At 44.8% G+C, this 19,041-nt stretch overlaps 1 protein-coding gene across 1 annotated transcript in view; it reads right to left on the bottom strand.

Annotated features, from left to right (window-relative positions):
• Positions 1 to 2,776, bottom strand: part of FLT1 (fms related tyrosine kinase 1) — a 161,859-nt gene extending 159,083 nt beyond the window's left edge. The window contains exon 1 of the mRNA XM_019528523.1: positions 2,700 to 2,776. Coding sequence (XP_019384068.1) covers positions 2,700 to 2,776 — 77 coding nt within the window. The remainder of the gene's footprint in view (positions 1 to 2,699) is intronic.
• Between the last annotated feature and the right edge of the window lie 16,265 nt (positions 2,777 to 19,041).

Genomic DNA, 19,041 nt, shown 5'->3' with positions numbered 1-19,041 from the left:
GGATGCGGGCGGGCTGCTGCTGCCGCTGCTTCCCGGCCCCCGGCCAGGACCTGAGCGCCGCACTTCCCGGGGTGTGTGCGGATTAGCAATAAAAAGGGAGAAGCATGATCCAAGTTAATTTTCCACCCCCGAAAGGAAATGCTGTTTCCTTATTATACGCAGCTGGTGCCAACAAGGCTGACACAGGGAGCCTATTGTCCTTCCAACAAAGCCGCGCTGGGGAAGGACGCCTGAGAAAACAGAGCGTCGCAGGAGCGGGCGCTTTTGATCTCCGCGAGCCGAAGGGGGGCGCGGGGCTCCGGGGTGCTGGGCTGCCCTGCGGGCACAGGCGGGAACGGGCTGTTCCTCCCTGGTCCCCGGAGCAGAGCCGGCTTTTAGGAAATCCTTGGCCACTTGGGGACGTCTGGAGAGCAAACTCAGTGTCTGCTTCGGTGTGAAAGAGGACTGGGTCCCGTTGGTCGGAGGACAAGATTTCTTTTACCTCAGGGAAAAAACGGAAGCAATCGGAGCAGCTTTGCTATTTCCGGGCAGGGGGGGGAAACAGGGCTTCTTCCCAGGCTGTGGAAACTGGCAGTAGGTAGGGGGGAATTGCACCCCTGCAAATGGCAGGCAAGGACCTTTGAGTAGATGTGATATCTTTAATTAGACCAACTGAGTAGTTGAAAAAACCCATTCTTAGCGAGCTTTCAGGTGCAGTCACCCTTCTGGCACAGGGTGTCTCTGCTGAGACTCCAACGCCGCTGCAACCACAAACCCAACACTCCTGCAAATGGCATTTGTTGTACTTACCAGCCCTGGTTGGGGCAATCCAGATCCTGGTTTTTGCCTTCCTGTCACAGCCTTCTAATATACACCCAGATGCTCAGAGGTATTTATGTGCCTCATCCCCACTGGCATCAAAGGTTTAGGTGCCTGAATGCCATAGTCTCTCTGTGCCTCTTTTCCCCCATCTGCAAAAGAATGACAAGTAAAATAATGATGCTTTGCTTCCTCATGGGGTCATGAAAATAAATATATTAGAGACTCAGAGGTTCCCACATACTAGTCATGTACCTAAGAGTCTGAAATATGCATTTGGTGTTGTGAAAAGTACAACTTTTTAAACTTACGAACTAATTTGTGTTTCACGGCCCAAATAAGGGATCAGGTCCCTTGTACTAGGTGCTGCAAGGAAAGGACAACCCGTGTCTCAAAGAGTTTATATCTCACATGTATGATGAGAAGTAGCTGGGATGTGCTTCATCTCCCCCGAGTGGGGGGGAGAACAGGTCACAGTGAGATGTTTATGGTAAGTGGAATAAACGGGTTACATCTCATCTTGGTCATTCAATGAGGAGTTTCCTTCCTTTGGGAAAGGCTGAACACTAAATAGTAGAAGGGTGATCTGCAGCATAACCACTTTCACCAAAAAACAGGGTTAAATCTAGACTCGCTTCTCTGTCTGTGTCTGCCATTTCTGGTAAGGACACATGGGAAGGGGGGAGGCAGTAAACAACCCCACCCCATTTGCTTCCAGTTGCTTCTAAAGATGTCCAAGCTCTTCTTCAAAAACATTTTTAAAAAAAATCCACTTGTAAAGCAAAGAGGAGGAACCAGATAGCCTCCACTAGTAGCCAACTCCTTTAGACTGGATCCAACTGCAGCAGAAGTTAATAGGAGTCTACTCATTTTAGTAGGAGATGGCTGAGACATTTAAGGAGAGGAGGAAGAAACAGGAGCCACTTTCAAGGGAGGGATTGGAGGTGCCAGCAGCACACTTAAGACTAGCTAACTGCTTTCCTACTACATAAGCTGTTATTGAAGTTGCCCCATGCATGTTGTTTACTCATGAAACAGAAGAAATGGGTCCAGGACATAATCTAACCCCATCCCTTTTTGTTTCTCCTTCCCACCTTCCCCATCATCCTCTTCTTCCTCCCCACCACTCCCCCTCCACCAATAATGCAAAAGTTTCAGAATCTCTGGTTTAGACAAAAACGTGTCCAGATTACGTTGCAGGAAAAATGAACAAGCATGCGCTGCAAGTAAGAATGCTTAGCTGAAGTATGTCACTTTTCATGTATGTACTCCCAAAGTACTCTACATAGGAACATGAGTATTTTGCCCCCATTTTACAAAACACAAAAGCACAAAACACTGAAGTGAAGTGACGTTGTAAACCCAGTCTCTGGCTTCTTTACTATTCCTTCCATCCAGGAAGAGCACATGCCAACTGCAGAGGCTTCCTCAGCCTGATGAAAGGTTTTTAAAACTGAAAGCTTGCTAAAAAATTTTTTTTCCAACTATTTAAGTTGGTCTAATAAAAGATATCAGATTGACCCAAAGAACCTTGTGTGACTCCATAAACACACTTTTAAATAGCACCTTTGCAGCTACTTATATCGCTTGTTTTTATATTTCATTTTAAGGGCCAAATCAGTTCCAAAGTCTATTGGGCAGAGCCCAATAGTCAAGTTCCAAATTTCAACTGAGCAGAGCTCAATCGTTCAAGTCTGTGTGACTCTCGCACTGGGCAAGTATCCTCCTTCCCCGACCCATCAGCCTGGGGCTTCAGGAACTCCCCAATTCTGTGGCAGACAACTCCCAACTGCCCTGCCTATTTCCCCAGTCCTTTCACTGTCATTGTATTTGTCATAGTCTCCGTTGCTGTTATCATCATCATCGCTCTCTTAGGGGATCTATCTCTGAATAGTCTATACCAGTCCCCGCTCTTCCGTATGATGTCCACCATCTCTTCTCTGTCATCTTCTACCATTTTCCTGTAGTACCAGTACATCTCACTCAGTCCCATTTTGAAGTAGAGCAGAAGAAGAAAAAGGACTGGATGTACTTGTTTCACTAAACCAAAAGAAAGGACTGATGGGAGGGGCCAAGACTTTCATAGCTTCATAGTGCTTTGAGTCAGAAGGGACCTAAACAGATCATCAGGTCTGCCCCTCTGCCCTGGGCAAGAACGAGTGTGGGGTCATAACACCCCAGCCAATGTCCAGCCTCCTCTTGAAGACCCACAAGGTAGGAGAGAGTACCACCTCACTTCGGAGTCCATTCCAGAGCCTGGCAGCCCTAAATGTAAAGTAATGTCTCCTGATGTCCAGTCTGAACCTTCTCTAACTATGTGTGGCTGTTATTCCTAGTAACCCCCAGTGGTGCCCAAGGGAACAGAGCCTCCCCTCGTTCCCACTGGTCCCCCCTGGCGAGCTTGTAAACAGCCATGAGATCAGCCTTCTCTTGTGGAGGCTGAATAGATTCAGGCCCTTCAGCCTCTCATGGTAGGGCCTGACCCACTGCCCCCTGACCATGTGAGTGGCCCTCCTCTGGACCCTCTCAATGCTAGCCACATCCCTCTTGAAGTGCAGCATCCAGAACTGGACACAGTACTCCAACTGTAGTCTGACCAATGCCGCATAGAGAGGAAAGATCACCACCCTGGACCTGCATGTGATACATCTGTAGATGACTGCTTCCTCACATTGGCGGCTTATGTGCAACCTGGAGTAAACAATGACTCCAAGATCCCTTTCTGCCTGTGTGTTGACAAGAAGGGTGTTCCCCAGCCTATAGGTGTGCTGCTGGTTCCTTCTCCCTAGATGCAGCGCCCTGCACTTGTCTGTACTGAATTCCATCCTATTCTCATCTGCCCACCCCTGTAACCTGTCTAGATGTAGCTGGATTCTGTCCCTCCCCTCCAGCATGCCCACCTCACCCCACATCTTTATGTTATCAGCGAATTTGGACAGTGTGCTTTCCACGCCCACGTCCAGACTGCTGATGAAGATGTTGAAAAGTACAGGCCTCAGGACAGAGCCCTGGGGAACTCTACTACCCACATTCCTCCAGATTGAAAATGACCCATGCACCACCACTCTCTGGGTGCAACCATCAAGCCAATTTGCAACCCATCTGACTGTGTAAGCATCAATGCTGCAGTCACCTAGTTTTTAGGAAAGAATGTGGTGGGAAACAGTGTCAAATGCCTTCTTAAAGTCCAGGAAGATGACATCCACCTCAATGCCCTCATCCAGGGACTTTGTGACCTGATCATAAAGGCAAACCAGATTAGTCAGGCAGGATCTGCCCTCAGTGAACCCATGTTGGTTGCCCCTGAGCATTACCTCCCCTGCTGGGCTCTTGCAGGTGTGCTCCTTGATAATTTTCTTAAAGGTCTTCCTAAGGACCAAGGTCAGACTAACTGGCCTATAGTTACCTGGGTCTTTCTTTCTCCCCTTCTTGTAAATGGGACCACACTGGACCTTTTGCAATCCTCTGGCTCCTTGGCCAGAGCCCCATGAGCATTCATAAAGCCGTGCCAGGTGCCCTGCTATGACCCCTGCCAATTCCATCAGCACCCTTGAGTGAAGAGCATCTGGACCTACTGACTTAAACACATCCAACCCCTCCAACAATTCCCTAATTAGGTCATCCCCTGACCCTAGGCATGGCAGTGCCTTCTCTGGGTCTGTCTGTAATCCTAGTGGGGAAAATGTCCCAGTCTCTGTTCAGGAATATGGAGGCAAAGAATTTGTTAAAGAGGTCAGCTTTTTCATTAGCTGCAATCACCAGCTTGCCAAGCCTATGCTATACGGGCCCCACGTTCCCCGGTGCCTTCTTCTTACTCCCTATGTATTTGAAAAAGGACTTTTTTATCCCTAATTCTAGTTGCTAGCCCTAGCTCCATCTCTGCCTTGGCCTTCCTAACAGCCTCCCTGCAATCCAGAGCAATGGAGGGATAATCCTCCCTGGTGATAGCCCCTTGCTTCCACTGTTTGTATGCCTCCTTTTTTGCTCTCAGGCATTCCTGGATGCTTTTGCTGAGCCATGGGGGCTTTTTAGCACTCCTGCCCCCCTTGGTGCACATTGGAACTGACTCTCTTTGAGCTTGGAGGATCATCTTGTGGGGTGTGATCCCTTTTGGGGTCTCTGGCGTGCCAGCTGGAGGAGCTCCAGGCCACAGTCCAGAGACTGCGAGCAGGAGATAGACTCCTACTGCCAGGCCCTCCTCCCCCGGGAGCTGGAGGGTAGACCACGGTCTTCTTCCAGGACAAGGGAGGACTCCAGGACCTCCCATTCTGTCCAGTCAAGGGGATGGACCAAGGTGGTCAAGGGCCCTAAAGCCCACTGTACCAAGGCCCCTGCCCCACCCAAGCTTGCAGCTGGGGCTGCAACAGGTACGCACCTCTTGCAGCCCCAGCAGAGTCTGCTAAGCTGCCAGCTCCTGCAGGCAACACAGGCTCAACTGCAGCTACTGCCCCTGCTCTCCCCAAGACCAAACGCAAAGTGTTTGTCATGGAAGACTCCATCCTGAGGGGAGAAATCTGCCGCCCCGAACCCTTAGCCCGGGAAGTCTACTGCTTCCCGGAGGCCCGCATCCAAGACATTGCGGAGAAGATCCCTAACCTCCTCCAGCCCACAGACCACTATCCCATGCTCCTTATTCATGTGGGCACCAATGACATGGCTTGGAGCGCTCCCAGGCAGGTCATGAGGTGCTGCAGGGATTTGGGAGCAGGGCTAAAGGGTTTGGGGGCACAGGTGGTATTTTATTCGATCCTCCCAGTCTCAGGGTATGGGTTGAGGAGGGAGAGGAGGATCCAGGTAGTTAACAAAAGACTGCGGCTTTGGTGTCATCAGGAAAGCTTTGGCTTCCATGACCACAGCCCGCTTTTTGGCGAGAGAGGCAGCGAGCTGCTAGAAACATCTCTCCTCCACCTCTCTCTGCTGGGGAGGAGACTCTTCTCAGCCAGACTGGCTGACCTGCTCCACTGGGCTTTAAACTAAACCCACTGAGGGATGGGGAGACTACCGCCACTGCTGGTCTGCTGAGCAACCCTTGCAAAGCCGGCAGGCCAAGGTGCTTAAGGGAGCTCACCCTTGCCCCAGCCCTGGTACACTTGCCTGCCTGTACACAAATGCCAGGAGCTTGGGGAATAAGCAGCAAGAACTCATCCCCCTGCTTAACACAAATAATTATGATGTCATAGGGATAACGGAGACCTGATGGGACTCCATTCATGACTGGACCATGGGTATAGATGGCTATACCCTGTACAGGAGAGATCGAGTAGATAAAAGGGGCACGGGTATAGCTCTCTATGTTAAGGAAATCTACACGTCCCTGCAAGCTGATATTGATGACCAGGGTGGAATACTGGAGACTCTGGTTTAAAATCCGTAGTGAACACGGCACAGGGGACACAACGGTGGGAGTCTACTACAAACCTCCCACACAAAGTCAAGAGCTTGACCAGGAGTTCACCCAGGAACTAGCTAAGGCCGCATGCTCCAGGACTGTGGTTGTCATGGGTGACTTCAATTACCCGGACATCTCATGGGAGGATCACTCAACAAAATCTGAGCAGTCACAAAGCTTCCTATTGTGCGTCCTATTGACCTCTACCCAACAAGAGGTAAAGTGCTGCTCGACCTGGTACTGGCAACTGGGGATGACCTAATCCGCAACCTAGTGATTCATGGGAAGCTGGGTGACAGCGACCACCAGCGAGCTGATCACCTTCACCATCCGCCATAAAGCTGGCAAGTCAGTGAACAACACGGAAGTCCTTGACTTCAGGAAAGCCAACTCTGACAAGCTCAGGAGGCTTGTCAGTGAGGCCCTAAGGGACCACAACCTCAGGAAGAGCGGTTGGTCCTTAAGGGAGTGATCCTCAATACACAAGCTAAGTCTAGTCCATCTCGGAGGAAAGGCAGCAAGAGGGCACAGCAGCTCCCCTGGCTCTCCAGGGACCTAGCAGACCTCCTGAGGCTAAAAAGAAAGGCCTACAAAGGATGGAGGACAGGATTCACCTCCAAGGAGGATTATTCTGCACTGCTCCAGTCCTGCAGGGAGCAAAACAGGAAAGCCAAGGCTGCAACTGAACTCCGACTAGCTTCAAGCATCAAGGACAACAAAAAGTCCTTTTTCAGATATGTGGGAAGCCGGAGGAAAAACAAGGGCAACGTTGGACCCCTGCTGAACCAGGTGGAACAACTGACAACTGACGCCCAGGAAAAAGCCAACCTATTAAATGGGTATGTTGTATCAGTCTTTCATCAGTCCCATGGGATGCCCATGCCCACCACAGGACAGGGTGCTCCGGGTGGGGAAGATCCCCTGCCTTCTATCAATGCTGACCTCATGAAGGAACATCTTGAGAAGCTGGATACCTTCAAGTCAGCTGGCCCTGACAGTCTACACCCCAGGATACTCAAGGAGCTGGCGAGTGTCATAGCCCAGCCCCTGGCACGAATCTTTGAGAACTCCTGGTGCTCTGGTGTAGTGCCTGAAGACTGGAAGAATGCCAATGTGGTGCCTATCTTTAAGAAAGGGAGGAAAGTGGATCGGGCAAACTATAGGCCCATCAGCCTGACCTCTATCCTGGCGAAGATCTAAGAAAATTTTATTAAAGAGGCCATCCTTAATGGACTGGCCAACACCAACATCCTGAGGGATAGCCAGCATGGGTTTGTTGCAGGTAGGTCTTACTTGACCAATCTTATTTTCCTTTATGACCAGGTGACCTATCACCTGGACAAGGGAGAAGAGATTGATGTCATATATCTTGACTTCAAAAAAGACTTCCATCTGGTATCCCATGATCACCTCTTGGCGAAACTGACCAATTGTGGCCTTGGGTCCACCACTATCCACTGGCTTGGAAATTGGCTCCATGGTCAGACTCAGAGGGTGGTAACTGATGGAAATCAATCGTCATGGTGCGCTGTGACTAGTGGGGTCCCCCAAGGCTCTGTCCTTGGACCCATATTGTTCAACAACTTCATTAATGATGTGGACATTGGAGTCAGAAGCGGACTGGCCAAGTTCACCAATTACACCAAACTTCGGGGCAAAGCATCCACATGAGAAGATAGGCGGGTAATCCAGGTTGACCTGGACAGGCTCAGCAAATGGGTGGACAAGAACCTGATGGTGTTTAACATTGAAAAATGCAAGGTTCTCCACCCTGGAAGGAAAAACCTGCAGCATGCTTGTAGGCTCAGCAGCGCTACGCTGGCTAGCATTACGGAAGAAAGAGACTTAAGGGTCATCATTGACCACAAGATGAACATGAGCCTTCAATGCGATGCTGCAGCTAGTAACGCGACCAAAATGCTGGCTTGCATCCATAGATGCTTCTCAAGCAAACCCCAGGACATCATTCTCCCCTTGTACTCAGCCTTGGTGAGGTCTCAGCTGGAGTACTGCATCCAGTTTTGGGCCCCACAATTCAAAAAGGATGTGGAGAAGCTTGAGAGTGTGCAGAGGAGAGCCATGCACATGTTCAGAGGTCAGGAAAATAGACCTTACGACGACAGGCTGAGAGTCATGGGGTTCTTTAGCCTGGAAAAGTGCAGGCTCAGGGGTGATCTGATGGCCACCTATAAGTTTATCAGGGGTGACCACCAGGATCTGGGGGAACGTTTGTTCACCAGAGCGCCCCAAGGGATGACGAGGTCGAACAGTCACAAACTCCTACAAGGCCGTTTCAGGCTGGACATAAGAATTTCTTTACTGTCCGAACCCCCAAGGTCTGGAACAGCCTGCCATCGGAGGTGGTTCAAGCACCTACATTGAACACCTACAAGAGAAAATTGGATGCTTATCTTGCTGGGATCCTATGACCCCAGCTGACTTCCTGCCCCTCGGGGGGCTGGACTTGATCTTCCAAGGTCTCTTCCAGCCCTAATGTCTATGAAATCTATGCAATCTACTTGAGGAAGAACCCCTGTCTTGGACTCCCATCTCATTGAAGCTCTAAGACCCCAATGCCTCATGAATGCCCAATGCCCCAGTGAGTCATGAATACCATTGAAGTCAGCCCTCCTAAAGTTGTGAACTTTTACCTTACTGCTTACTTTCACCACCCTGCGCTGGATAGAAAATTCCAGCAGGCGATGATCACTGTCGCCCAGGTGGTCGACTACCCACAGATCCCTCACCAGGTCATCACCTGTGGCAAGGACCAAGTCGAGCAAGGCATTTCCCCAAGTGGGACTATGCACCTCCTGGGTTAGGTGGAGGTCCTGTATCCCGGCTAGGAACCTACATGAGCAGTCGGACATGGCTGACTGCTCCTCCCAGCAGATGTCTAGGTAGTTTAGGTTACCCATGACAACCACATCCCTTGATGTTACAGCCTCCATGAGCTGACCTGAGAATTTCAGGTCCAGCTCATCCCACTGGTGAGGCGGTCTGTAGTAGACGCCCACTATCAAGTCCCTTTCCCCACGACCCCCTTGGATTCTAACCCAGAGTGCGTCAGTTAGCCCCTCTTCTGAACACATCCTAATCACTGAGGACATGTATTGCTCTTTGATGTAGAGTGCTACACCCCCTGCTCTTTCCCCTGCTTTGTCCTGCCTGTACAGCCTATAGCCCTCAAGGTCCACTGTCCAGTCATGGGTAGAAGCCCACCAGGTTTTCATGAGCCCCATTAGGTCTGGGATTTTGCTAGCTAGCAGGAGGGCGAGTTCCTCCTCCTTATTCCCCATTCTTCAAGCATTTGTGTAGATGCATTTGAGTTTCAGGTGGTTACTGAAATAACAGTTTTTCATGAGGTTTTCTCTGTATGAAGAAAAGGATTTCTATAAGGGTTTGGGTTTTTTTGTGGGAAGTTGATGCTGTGTTTAAGGGTTTAATATATGTAGCTGTATATTTTTGATAAGTAGTTTCTGTGATATGAAGTCTTGGTAAAACAAGGATACTCAATATGTGTAGCTTTGTAAGGGTAAAGTGATGTGTGTTTTTAATACAATTTGTGTAAAAAAAAAAAAAAAGAGAGAGGTTCCCATTAGTCTCTTTGCCCAAGATGAGCTATATGTTTTATAGTCATGCTCAGTGTCAGCCGCATTTAGCCAGTGTCATAACTGGTTTCCATTTTTGAGCACATGATGTTTTTGGCAGTAATTTAATGATAGACAATGTGCTTAATCGGGTTTCCTTCTATACAAATGTAAGATGAGGAGCTTTTTCCCCATTCTGATTTGGGGAAAAAACCCTCATCTTATATTTAAGTAAATATTACAGTAATACCATTCTGCCTCCCAAACAGTACCATGAAACAGAGCTTCTGGGCATTGGAGGCCGTGAATGTTCTTTTGTCATTTTATAAAAACATAAATGTAAGTAAAATCCTAATTGAGAGATGTTTTTGGTTTATTTTTTATTTTTTTCACATATCTGTACATCACCAACACTTGAATGTGTCACATTATGAATATTCAGCAAGAAATTTCCAACTATACTTTCCCAGCATTTTGTTTGAACCCTCCACTCCCCTCTTCCCCCAGCTAATATTCAGCCTACTAAAGAAAGAAGCTGGGGCCAAAAAAGGAGAAAAGAATATAGCAAAATAGAACAAAGAAACCTACCATAAACATAACTGAAAGGGATTTCAGATATCAAAATATCCTATGATTTATGGAGAAAAAGCTATCATAAACACAACTGAAAGGGAAAGAAGAGTGCTTCCAAAATTAGTATTCCTCCATTCATCAGTTTCAAAATAAAGCAGAAAGCTTAGGTTTTATATTTAATAAATATTTTGTTTACAATCCAACTACAATCTTCGCTTGAGGATCTTTAGAATGTATTTAGGCAGGAGCATCAGTGAATTAAGACGTGCAACCTTCTTGTGGGGAAGGAGTCATGAATACCATTATCTGAATTTCAGATGTCATATTTTGAACAGCATACACAAAAGCTTTGTCTTATCCCTGTATACCTAAGGCTACTCTTTTTTATGTTTTTCTCTGAGTTTGTCTAACAGAGGTATTCTTTTGGTCAGGCTCTTTCATATGTTTGTCCAGCTATCTAGCACACACAGTAGACACAAAAGACACTTTGGTGTTATATTTTTATACAGCCCAGAAATTTCCATCTTCTTTTCTGGGTAATTTTAAAGACACAACAGTGTTGAATACTATGATGAATCTTAGAATTTGTTATAAACGTATTACATTTAATACCTACTTTTGCTTTTGAAGATACTTAGATATCTTTCTGTTCCTGTGGTGGATTTTCAACTTTTACAGATTTATGTAAGGATGGAAGCATGTAACTTGCCATACCTGTCCTGAGCTCCCCACTTAGGATTTTCTAGCTGCCCAGAGCTAACTGCAGACCTGCGGGCTGACAGATTGCCCCCAGCACCAGTTACCTAGACCACCAATGCTTCTTGCCTGCCACATCTTTAATTGAATTTTAATCTTGGGGAATGCTGTTACTCCCAGCTCAGTGGTGTCTTGCTAAGGTCACTTGTTAGCACAAGGATATTGGGGCTGTGCCTCCCCTGCACCCCACCTAGCGCCAGCCCATTGTTACTCTGGAGCTGCATGGATGCAGTGTTGTTACCAGTTGTCGCTCTTGCTCTGTCTTGTAGGTCTGCCGCTGTCCTCTCTACACTCTCCACAGCCGGACTTCCAGGTCGTCTCTTCAGGTAAGTGTACTGACTCTGCTGAGTCAGCTTGTGGGGACAGTTCCCCACTTGCAGGCTGCCACCAGCTGTCTTCCTCACGATCTCTACTCTGACTGCTGCCTGCCCTCAGCTGCCAGGGACTTCCTTCCAGTCCCCCCCTTGGTCCAGAGCACAGGGCTTTTATCTCTGCCCCTCTGCCCCTGCTGGCAAATTGGTGCCAGCACACGCCTATAAAGTGCATCCACACCGGCACCAGATTTTTTTCTTCACCCTGTCTCTGGGCTCCTGTTGGCTTCAGCGTGGGATTTCACAGCATTGCCAGTAAGTCTTGTAGCACGGTGAGCCCACCGCTGCTGCCCTGCTCATCGGTCTCATGGGGCTCGGTTGTTGTTGCTGGGGTTTGCAGCACGGCAGTCCCACCCTTGCTGCCCCGTTCCCATGGCTCTGCATGTTGTGGGGTCACCAGCATTGCTTGCAGCATGGTGATCCTGCTGCTGCCACCATGCACCTGCAGCTTGGCATGCTGCAGTGCTGCCTGCGAGCTCTGTGGCATGGAGATTTTGCTGTTGCTGCTGGGTCTCTACAGTTTGGCAGTTCCCTTGCCCCCACCACAAAGTGACATCTGAGCTGAAATTTTGCAGTTTGATCTTTAAGTTACCTTGCAGATTTTTAATGACCAAACCTTGTTTGTTCTGGTGAACAAGTGTTCCTTTGTCAATTTGTGACCTTGTTCCCTTCCAGACATTCCCAATGGCTTGCACGTTACTACCAAGGTAATGACTGATCGACTCACTTGTATTCTTTTCCATTTTAAAATAATATTTGAATCAGAAGTTGCTGGAGTTCTTATTGAATTTACCTGGGTTTTTTTTCATAATAAATTATTAACTTCTTTTTTATGATGCTGGATTCTTCTGACCTTTGCTGGCATGTTACTCAAGGTGTGCCATCAGCAAAATCTACATCTGCTTCTGTACTGTTGTTGAACCATGCAATAACCGTTCTGTATCCATCTACACTTGTTTCATGACAAAGTCAGTAATAATTCCAAACAAAGAGTAGAGAATGCATTCTTCTTTGACCTCAAATTCTTCACTAAAGCATTTGCTGAAACAGGACAGTTGAATTTAACTTGTGAATGTTGCATATTAGAATAAAGTCCTGATTATGTTAATTGTGTTATTGGAATACCATGACACTTCAAGATGTTCCAAAGTGAATCATAATAGCGGCTATCAGAAGTTTTTGAAAGTCTATGAAGTTTCTGATTAATCGATTTGCTATTTAAGAGTCTTTTTATGCTAATACTTAAGTTGAAGATCTGGTCTATGCATGATCTTTCAGGCTGAAATCTAGTCTGCTCCTCTCTCAGTTTTAATAATTACTTCATTTACTCTGCTAGAGAGGATACTGCTGGGGGCTTTTCCTTTCCCAATAGTTATTGGAAGGTTTGGTAATTTTTATCATAAGTCTTCAATGTTTTCTCAAGGATGAAATTCAACCAATTCACCTTTCCAGATTTACACAATTTTATTACATCTTTTGTATTACTTCTAATGTAAGATGTTAAGATGTGTAGTTCCAAGTATTTAATTCCTTTATCAAAGTCACTAGGTTCCTGTGTTAGTCTGTTTAGCATTTCTTAAAAGTGCTATGCCCATCAATCTCATTGTTCTACTTTCCTGTTGTAGGATCTTTCCTCATTTATTCTAGTAAAAACTGGTCAGATTGCACATTTTTGACCTGGGTAGTGTTTAACTATTACCGCTTTCAAAAGTGGTCTCAACCTCTCTGATATTATTTTCCATTTATTTCTCATGATCTGTTCTTGTTCTCCTTTTCACTGCTCTGGCTTTCATTTTATACAGATTTTTTACTGTTCCTTTTTCTAAATATGTTTTTTCAGAGTCAGCTGTGAGAGGGGCACAGCTGTACTCTGTATTCTGGGTCTGGAGGAAGGTCTGGTGCCTTGGTGAGAAAAGAAGTTAGGTAGTCTATTGCTGGAGAGATGCCATTTGAGGTTGGCAAGCTGTCTGTAAGCCAAGACAGGTTTGTCCCCCATGACTACCTTAAGATGGTTGTCATTTTCTAGGACAGGTTGAAGGTCATTAATGATGTGTCCAAGTTATTCAAGCTGGGGGCTGTCAGTAATAAACAGAGGGACAACATAATCCCTCTTTTCTCTCTCTCTCTCTTCTACCCACCTTTGTCTCTTTCAGAAGTGCACCTTCCCTTTTCTTCCCTCTTCTCTTTGCATTCAAATCACTGCTTTCTATTCGAAAGCTGTACTCCCTGCAGTCTCTTGATTACCAGAAAGTTTTGTGAAAATGCTTTACCTGAAAATCAGGCATTTTTAAAAAGTGCCAAGTCAAGCACCCAAAAATGTAGCCACAAAAAGCTTTTTTTTAATATATAAACCTTAATTATCTTAGTGCAAGACTGTGCTTATATCATCAGACACACAAGCAGGCAAACCAACAAATGATGATGATGATGATCTAGGAAGTAAGTTCTAACAAGTGGGAGAGAGCAGCCAGAGATGTTGTCACACGGGAAACAAAACTGAAACAGTAATGGGGAAATTGTTGATGCAACGAGAAAGGAACTTAGAGAGAAGAACAAAAGACTAATATTCTTGCCACCTACATTCCCACCCACCCATATGGTAACTGGGGAAGAATCATGCCATTCCTGTTTCCAAACCTTGATTTTAGACTCTTGTCTTTAAAAGAGAAGTAATTTTGTTCTAACATGGCTCACTCCATCTAGCACAGGGGTTATCAACCAGGGGTATGTGTACACACCACCCACCACCCTGCACCACCACCTCCCAGGAACAGGACTGGGCAGAGGAGAGCGGGGGGGACAAGGGAAGTGGTTCCCCTCTGTGGGCCACACAGACACCACCTAACCAGCTGGGAATAGTGGGGTGGGGTGGAGCTCATCCACCACCCTATCCTGCCGCCGTGTGCAAACACCCCCCACCCTGCTCCACCTCCAACCACCACCACCAGAAGGGGTACACTCCTCAAAAAAGGTTGCAAACCCCTGCTCTAGCATGTTTCTAATACAGCTCCTGTCTCCACTGTGCTTTAGGGATACTAGGTTCCATAAGTTTAATGTCAATCATATTTTGGTCACTTTCTGCTTATGGATGAAGATCAATGTTATGTCACAACAAATGGTATATTAGTTAACTTTGGGCTATTGCAGATTTACTCCAAATTCCCTTCATCCTCCCACAGTAAAGACAAGACAGTACTGAGGCCACCTGGTTCCTCACCTTTCAATCTTCAGAGTTAAAACACTCATCTGGGTACTCAGCATCTTATATCTACTACTACAATATCCTTCTTGATGATCTTGACAGTTGTACTCTTGCCTTGCTTGTACCCATCTAAATGCTGCTACAAAGACCATTTTCTGAGTTCATTGCTTTACCTATGTCACTCATTCTTTGTATCCCTCTACTGACCCCTTCTCAATTGCATCAAACTCAAGCATTCATTGTGAATGTCCTTCCTGGCCTATCCCATCCACACCTATCATCATTTATCCAGTACTAACAGGTTGTCCCTAAGCTCTGATCAACTCCATCCTCCATCTGCTATATATTCAACCTTCTTGATTCCTCTCTGGCTTTTTGACACACTTGGGAGAAGCTCACAGAAAATATCTAAACAAAAACACCCCATTGCTTGTTTCCAGATCCCTCCTTAGAACCTTCCTTTGCTACAGTGCTACCAATAACAGACAACAGTTAGATTGCCTGAGCTACAATACTGTTGCTTACCCTGCTGAAAGATATGGTCTTGGTGTTCCCTTGTGTATCTTGTCTATATCCACCTGTTGTCTCTTAATACAAGCTCTTTGGGGTAGGGACTGCCTTTTTGCAGATACAGAACACCTTTTGGAACAGCATCCAGCACTATAGGGTCCTGGGTCCATAATTAGGGTCCATAGGTATTGTGAAAACATAAATAAATCATTTATATCAATAGAACCTCTTCTGGAACTTGTATTGTAACTTACTGATATCAGTAAGCAGGCTTTGAGGACAGCATCTCCCTTTCATGAGTCACTTATCACTTCAGGAAAAGCCAGCCCAAGTAGGCACCATGTGTGGCACAGCCAGTATCTGGGCTCAGCCAGCCCCACATGCAGTGCAAGTTAGGATCCAGTCCCAGAAAGCACCGTATGCAACATGCATTCCAGTCTCTGTGTGTGGGATCAGTCCGGTGCAATGGGCAGCACCAGGAGTCAGATTATGGGGCTCCGCAAGCAGGATACAGCTCACAGGCCGTGTGTTCAAGATCCCTGTGTTAATCCATGTATCTAATTCTTATTATATGGCTTCATTACGAATTTGTATCTATTCCATGTAGCTATAATTTGCCGCCCGTGTTCTTTGTTGACTAGGTCTGTTTTATATTTCTACGTATCTTTTTGTGAATAGGAAGCTTCAAATAATTTGGCAGCTCCCTAGGAAGAGCAGACGCCTTCTGTTCTTAAAGCCAGTCACAAGAATCCTGCCAAAGCAACCGTGCACCTTGGCCTTATATATACTTATTTGTAGGCAATTGATAAACATGAAAATGATCCCTTTCCCCTGTACAATCCGTTACTCTGCTTTCTTTCTGCTGCCTATTCCATGCTCCCTGCCTGATCCACTGCTCTGTTTTTTGCTTCCTGCCCTAATGCCACTGTACTGTCTGTCTCTTTCCTGATCTGCTGTGTCTCACCGGCAGAGGCTGCCAGTGCTATGTGTGATATATATGCCACAAGTTGGCCACCTTTATATTAAGTGCTTAAGATTCTTTTCCATTTTGCTCAAGTCTCTGAAAAATAGTTACTGAAATAAATGAGTTGGTCTTCCTCTTCCTTAATGCAATCTGAAAGCTAAGATGAAGGCAGATTACAAAAGTAGGCATATTAACTTTTTTCAAAGACTTGAACACAGTGGAATAGGAACATACTTAGATGCCTAGTAGGTGGAATCTGACCCAGACCTGAGATGTCATCTTCCTTGACTTTCCAATGTTTAATTTTTCTACATATTTTTGTTCCTTATATCTCTTTACCCTTTGGCATGATTTTAGACTTATTTCATGATTTGTACTTATATGACTTCTAAATGTGCAACACCTACCTGCAAGCACAGAAGCTTTAATGTTAGCGCCTAAATCTTGGCATACAAATAGATGTCCTGATTTTAAATGTGCTGAGAACTTACAACTTTAATTGAAGTCAAAAGAAACTAGAGGTGCACAGCACTGTTGGAAATCAGAACATAAATGCTTATGAACTTGACTGTCTAGCTTTAGGCATCTAAATATGATGATTTTGACCAGAATTTTCTGAGAATCAAACTTAATTAGAAAAGTAAATCAGAGGAAAATGATAGCGTAAGGAAAACAGAGAATGTGGCCTCAAAATAAGAAATCAATGTAACATGTTTTTAGATGCTTCATATTAAGGCTTAAGAACAAAACAGTGTAAACATTTTTGTTTTCCCACCCATGCACAGATTCTGTAAATAATGCACCTAACAACTGAAAGATAAATAGTCATTAAGTGTACAGTCTTAAGAGTCCTAAAAGAATAATGTTTGGATTCTTAAATACATAAATTGTGTTAATCTGATTCTCAGCACTACAAAATTGTATATGTAAACCAAAGTATTCAGGCTTCAAATGATGATACCAATCTATAAACCCCTTCATAGTTTCTTAAGTAGAAACATTTCTTTCAAGAGAATGTTAGACTATAAAACAGAGAAGGCATGAAATAGACATAGCATTGATATAACACATCTCTATACGTGCATCTACATGTTCATTAATGCACCTTAGGTATTGCATATTTAGTTTTGTACTTGCTTAATAAACTACCAACTAAATGTTCAGTAACTAGAGTTACTTTGCAGTAGCAAATGGAAGTTTTTGTATGACACTTAGTGTGCTTTAGCCTAATAACACTGTGCAGTAGGCTGTTAACACGGTTTTTAACTGCCAAGCTACTGCACAATATTAGGCTAATGCGCAGTAAGCGTCTTGTATAGACATGCCCTGTATTACCAAAAACTCACATTAAGGATCACATTAAAAAATCTTGATTAATCTTACTGTTACTGGAAGATGAAGAATACAAGGGAAGGTGGTGGGTGGCTGAATAAGTTTTCAAGTAAACTCACCCATTTATGAGGCAAAGGCCAACTTCTTTGAAAATTAACTCAAGTTTAAGTCTGCACTGTTGCTCCTATTCCATAAAGCACTATCAGAAGTATATGATGAACCAGGGAAGTCCCTAAAACAATTACAGTACATTTCAAAATTTTAAAAATACCCATAAAAGACAAAATATATGTGCATTACTTCTATGATGTCTGGCTTTCAAACTGTCATCCAAACTTGGAGAACCTGAAAATTAAACTTAAATGCAAAGGTAGCTTTGTAATTTTAGTTTTATATGTTCAAAATTTCTTTCTAGTTTGAAACCTTTTACCCAGAAAACTGGTGTACTTTAAAACAGCAGTACAAACAGCCATGAATTACTGAAAATGCTAAGACCTCTACTGTGCCAGTAGTGTGCTGCAGCAACATGTAAAACTGGGTAGACATAATAATTGTTATTTCATTTTTTAGAAGTCACTGAGGCCTAAGGCACAATTAACAGGCAATAAATTACCACATGCTACTGAAGTGAATTAAAGTGAGTTAAAGATTAGTGTTTGCAAATGGAAGCATGGAAACACATTTGCACATAATGCAAGAGCAAGGAAAAGATTGAAAACAATATCTCATCACTTCAAAATGAGTATTTGTATTTACATAAGACTCAAACACAAAAGCATAGAATAATGTTAAGTATCTGCCAAACTATCCAAGACAGAAGGATTTTTAACCTAAGCAATGGAAACAATGGTGAGTACTAGAAAGATACTTAGCTATAGTAGTGAAAATAGCATTCCCAATTTGTATATTTCCTATTAATTCAGGAAAATCATTTAGTTGTTGAACAAACATTCAGTGAGAATTTTAAAAAGTACAATTCATAGGAGAATAACATGGCTTTGTTTCATGTAAGGAATGCCTGTTGACACCACTGAGGACTCTGCTATGGATTTGGTACTACATACACCCCTTGAGAAGATTAGTCAATGTAAACAATAGCTTTTTAGAAACTCTAGACTATTATCTATGATCATTTTTCATCCTTCCAGACTTTTCTCATTTTGTTTTCTTCTCTCGAACATTGAGTTTCAGGAATAGATGGAACAGCCATTGCATATAGCCTCCATATGATGCATGTAATGCATTTTATAATCTACTTCATAGTTTGGTCTTATTGCATCTCTCATGTAAGGATCAAAAGTAAATCACCCTCTCTGAACAGACATGGGTCCACTGGGCCCTGATGTAACTCCCCCAGTTTAAACTGAGTTATAGCAAACCCATTTACCTACTGTTTTAATTCCACCAAATCTCCATTGAGTCCAGCCCCTTCGTTATTCATTTAATGCTTTGTTGGAGTGCAAAGTACTGTGCAAAATCAACTTACTTTTGCATAGAAAATGTTCATTCTTCAGCTGAAACACTTGGAAGATTCTGAGGCAAAGATAGATGCATTG

Source organism: Crocodylus porosus, unplaced genomic scaffold (assembly GCF_001723895.1).
Source record: "Crocodylus porosus isolate Cpor-Errol unplaced genomic scaffold, CroPor_comp1, whole genome shotgun sequence".
NCBI lineage: Eukaryota > Metazoa > Chordata > Crocodylia > Crocodylidae > Crocodylus > Crocodylus porosus.
The sequence above is the reverse complement of the archived record's forward strand: the minus strand, read 5'-3'. Positions and strand labels throughout refer to the sequence as shown.